This window comes from Myotis brandtii, unplaced genomic scaffold (assembly GCF_000412655.1).
Source record: "Myotis brandtii unplaced genomic scaffold, ASM41265v1 scaffold601, whole genome shotgun sequence".
NCBI classification, from domain to species: domain Eukaryota; kingdom Metazoa; phylum Chordata; class Mammalia; order Chiroptera; family Vespertilionidae; genus Myotis; species Myotis brandtii.
The window spans coordinates 2,192,963-2,197,037 of NW_005370276.1; the positions used below are offsets into that span (position 1 = coordinate 2,192,963).

At 58.6% G+C, this 4,075-nt stretch overlaps 1 protein-coding gene across 1 annotated transcript in view; it reads right to left on the minus strand.

The window, feature by feature from the left end:
• SYT3 (synaptotagmin III) overlaps nucleotides 1-4,064 on the minus strand; it is a 32,380-nt gene extending 28,316 nt beyond the window's left edge. The window contains exons 1-3 of the mRNA XM_014550454.1: nucleotides 3,452-4,064; nucleotides 1,606-2,279; nucleotides 1-149 (exon numbers count right to left, since the gene is read on the minus strand). Coding sequence (XP_014405940.1) covers nucleotides 1-149; nucleotides 1,606-1,756 — 300 coding nt within the window. The 5' untranslated portion in view covers nucleotides 1,757-2,279; nucleotides 3,452-4,064. The remainder of the gene's footprint in view (nucleotides 150-1,605; nucleotides 2,280-3,451) is intronic.
• Between the last annotated feature and the right edge of the window lie 11 nt (nucleotides 4,065-4,075).

The window sequence follows — 4,075 nt, forward strand, 5'->3', positions numbered from 1 at the left end:
TAGCTCTTTGCGCAGGGGGCCGCCGCCCACGGCCGAGCCCTTGTCCCGCCAGGGCACCCAGCACAGCTTCCAGGACACGAAGAGGGAGACGCCCAGGAGGACGATGCCACAGAACGTCACGATGACTGACAGCAGGCTCACCGAGATGTCTAGAGAGAGCGGGCACAGAGGTCAGGGGTCAGGGTGCGGGGGTCACAATTTATCTTCCCGGAGAGCTAAGCTTCAAAAAATAATTAAAAAGCAATTTTTTAGTATTTGCCATGCATTGTCCTAAGCAACTTACATATATTATTTATTTTAAACTCCATAACCCTGCAAGATGGGTATTTTATTTTATTTATTTTGGGGGGGGGTATTTTATATACCCATTTTAAAGATGAGGAAACGGAGGCACAGAGAGGCTGAGTGACTTGTAGACGGCTGCACAGGAAGTAAACGACAGGTCTGCGATTTGAACTCAGCAGCCTGTCTCCAGACTTTGTTCTCTTGACCGCTAGCACACGGTGCCTCTCTGTAAGAGGGTACACCCCCAGAAACAGGACCAAGGTCCCCCCCAAATGCTCAGAGACGATCAAAGAGAAAAAGAGTGCATGGCACAGTCAGGCAGGTCAGGGGTCACCCCCGCTTGCTGTGTGACCTTGAGAAGCTGCCTTAACCACTCCCAGCCTTGCATCCCCCATTGGCCGGAGAGGAGAGAATCGGTCCTGCGTGGAACCCCTTTTCTGAGTTCTGTGGGTCCTCCTAGGGGGTCACTGAACCTGAGGCTGGTCCTGACTTCCCAGGGTCACGTTCTGGCTGTTCCGCCTACGGCTGTGGGACGCCGAGCAAGTCGCTGCAGCCCTCGGGCCTCGCCCCTCAGCGCTGTGCCCTGGGCGGTCTGCCCTGTGCAAGGCAAGCTGCCGCTCAGCCTCCCGGGACCAGACGTGCTTCCGCAGGCCCCTCATCCAGCCCGTCCTTGCTCTGAGAACCCTGCTGCCTTGGAGCTGGGTGACCTGGGGCAAGTCAGTTCACCCTTCTCAGCCTCAGTTTCCCTCACTGGAAATGGGGATCATATGTACCACGAAGGGTCACTGAGCGTCGTCGATGGAACAGGCCCGGGGCCTCGCGGGCGGCCTGCTACACAGCTGGTGTTTAATAAGAACCTCCCAACATTGATGGGATGACCACTGTGTGCCCAGCTTGGCTAAACTCTTCACGTGTTGTATCATGTGAGTCTCTCATCTGCTCCACGGGGTAGTCACTTACACTGTCTCCATTGTCCAGATGGGGAAACTGAGGCACACACAAGTGACTTGCCCAAAGCCATCCAGTTAGTACTGGGAGAGGTGGGATTTGAACCCGTGCACGCACTATGCGAGATGCACAAAGGTAACTGGAGGGATATGCGGCAGCACGGGGGGGGGGGGGGGGCATAGGGCAAAACTCCACAAGGTCAGGGGTCAAATGGACCACACAGCTCCTGCTCCTTAGATCAGAGTTTTGGGGGACCAGCAGCAGACAGGATGGAGGCAGGACTCTAAGCGGAATCAGCCCCACAGGGAAGAGAAAGCTGAGCGGGTCTGCGGAGGCAGAGGCAGGGGCTGGGGGGACAGCTGGGGTGCTGACCTGCATCGGGGCCCCGGGGGTAGCCCCGGATTCGCAGGTCGTTGAACTCCTGGCACCTGTCGTTGGTGTCGGCATCTCGGACCCGGGCACAGAGGTCTGAGACCAGGATGAGTGCCCGTCGGCAGAGGTCATCTTCGTAGTCTCCGGACATGGTGACAGGTGGGTCCTGCGCTTGGGACGGGCCGGCGAGGGTGCAGGTGGGGAACGAGATGGGGGAGAGAGTGGGTAAGTGTGGAAAGAGAGAGAGAAAAGGAGAGGGGCAGGGGGACAGAGATTGGGGGCTGGTGGACAAGGGGTCAGAGATTGGGGGCTGGTGGACAAGGGGTCAGAGATTGGGGGCTGGAGGACAAGGGGACAGAGATCGGGGCTGATGGACAAGGGGACAGAGATCGGGGGCTGATGGACAAGGGGACAGAGATCGGGGGCTGATGGACAAGGGACAGAGATTGGGGCTGATGGACAAGGGGACAGAGATTGGGGCTGATGGACAAGGGGACAGAGATTGTGGATGAATGGAGAAGGAAAAGGAAATTGGGGGCCAATGGACGGGAGGACTGGAATTAGGGGTGGACAGGCAAGAAGACAGTAACAAGGGTTTGACAAACAAGGGACAGAGATGGATGTGAGTGGACAAGAAGACAGAGGATGGGGACAAATGGACCAGGAGGAAGAGACTGGGAAGGCCACAAGGGGCAGAGGTTAAGGATGCACAAATAAAGGGGTGAGCAAACAAGGAGACAAAGATTAGGGGTGCAGAGGTGAGCAGAAAGAATTTAGGGATAGTCATTCATTATGTGTATACTTTCAACAAACATTCATTGAGCACCAACTACATGCCAGGCACTACGCCAACTGCTGCAGATCCAGCCGGAACGAGCACACCTCACGCATTCCCTCATTTCCTGGTGTCACAACCCACTGAGAGGTGACAATGAGTAAACAAATCCGTAGACACATAAACAACACAACGCTCTCAGAAAAACAGCGGAAGGATGTGCCACCGAGGAACCAGGAGGCGGGTGGTCATCTGGGGAGGGGGCTCCGTGAGACCTGCGGGATGAGATGGAGCAGGCCAGTGGGGCTGGAGTCGGGAAAAGCATTCAAAGTAGCAGGAACGGCATGAACAACCGCCCAGGGTGGGAAAGGGCTCGGCGTGTCCCCGGGGACCGAGAGGAGGCCAGATCGGAGTAGACAGAGAGACAGGACTAAGAGAGAGGGGTGCATGGAGGTAGGGAGAGGCGAGATGGTTATGTGTGGTGGTGGCTGGGGAGGGATGGAGCTGCAGGATGCAGAGACAGGGACCAAACCGAGGGAGGGAGAAATGAGGGGAAGGGGAAGACATGGGTAAGAGACCATGGGGAAGGCAAGCTGGGGCTCAGAAGAGAGGGACAGATGAATAGACAGACAGAAGTCGGGGACGGAGACTTGGGATGGACAGCTACAAAGAAGAGCTGTGCAATGCACGGGAGTGTGAGAGATGGGCAGGCAGAGGGCAGTGATGAGGGCCAGGCAGACTGTGGCCAGCAGGACCTCAGAGAGAAACAGCAGGAGAATGGATGGTGTGCAGAAATAAAGGAGAGACAGACAGATAATGGCCAGAGAGCACAGCCGGACAAAAGGATCCAGAGGAGGGCTGGGCAGACAGACAGGGGTCCCGAAGGAAGGTTGGAGGCGGGAACATACATGAGAGGGGACCGGGAGAAAGAGGTGGATGTGGGGAGAGGGCACATAGCGACACATGGTTTGGAGCCAGACATCAGAGATGGGCTGGAAGGAGCGGGCAGGGGAGACAGGTGTGGGGATGCCGCACAGGCCGGGGCTCTGAGACCGGCATGGGCACACTCACCTGCGCTTATCCCTGCCGGCTCCTGGGTGGCAGCCGAGGCGGCGGGCGGCAGCCCATGGGGGTTGGAGGGCGGGCCAGGGACTGTGGACCCGTCCCCACGCGCGCGCCAGGTGGTGAGAGGGGGTGCCGGATCTGAGGGCCGTGGCCGGGGGAAGAAGCTTAAGTCCGAGCCTCACCTCTTGTCCTACTCTGACCAGCTGCTGACCCCAGGGCACCCCGGGCAGATCCAGCCACCCCCTCCCACCTCCGGGCCCCCACCGCCCGTTGAGCTTAGAGACTACAATTCCCGGCAGGCCTTGGGCTCGCACTGCAGCAACTTTATAGGCCTGGCGCTGCAGGAGCTACTGGGAGTTGAAGTCCCTCATGCCTCTCCCGGCTGCAGAGGCTGGGAATTTTTTTGCAGGTGGGGGGGGTGGGGTTAGGAGATGCTGGGGTCCCAAAGCACCGCAGGGGACAGGAATGAAGTCTGGGACCTAGAGCGGCCTCGGAGTCCTAAGTCCTTAGGGGCCGTGGAGTGGAGAGACGATCCCCACGCCCAGGGGGTCGGCCGGAGAGGCTGGGGTACACCCAGGTGTTTCGGGTCCCACCCCCCCACCTTCCAGGGCCACCTGCCCCTCCCCCGGG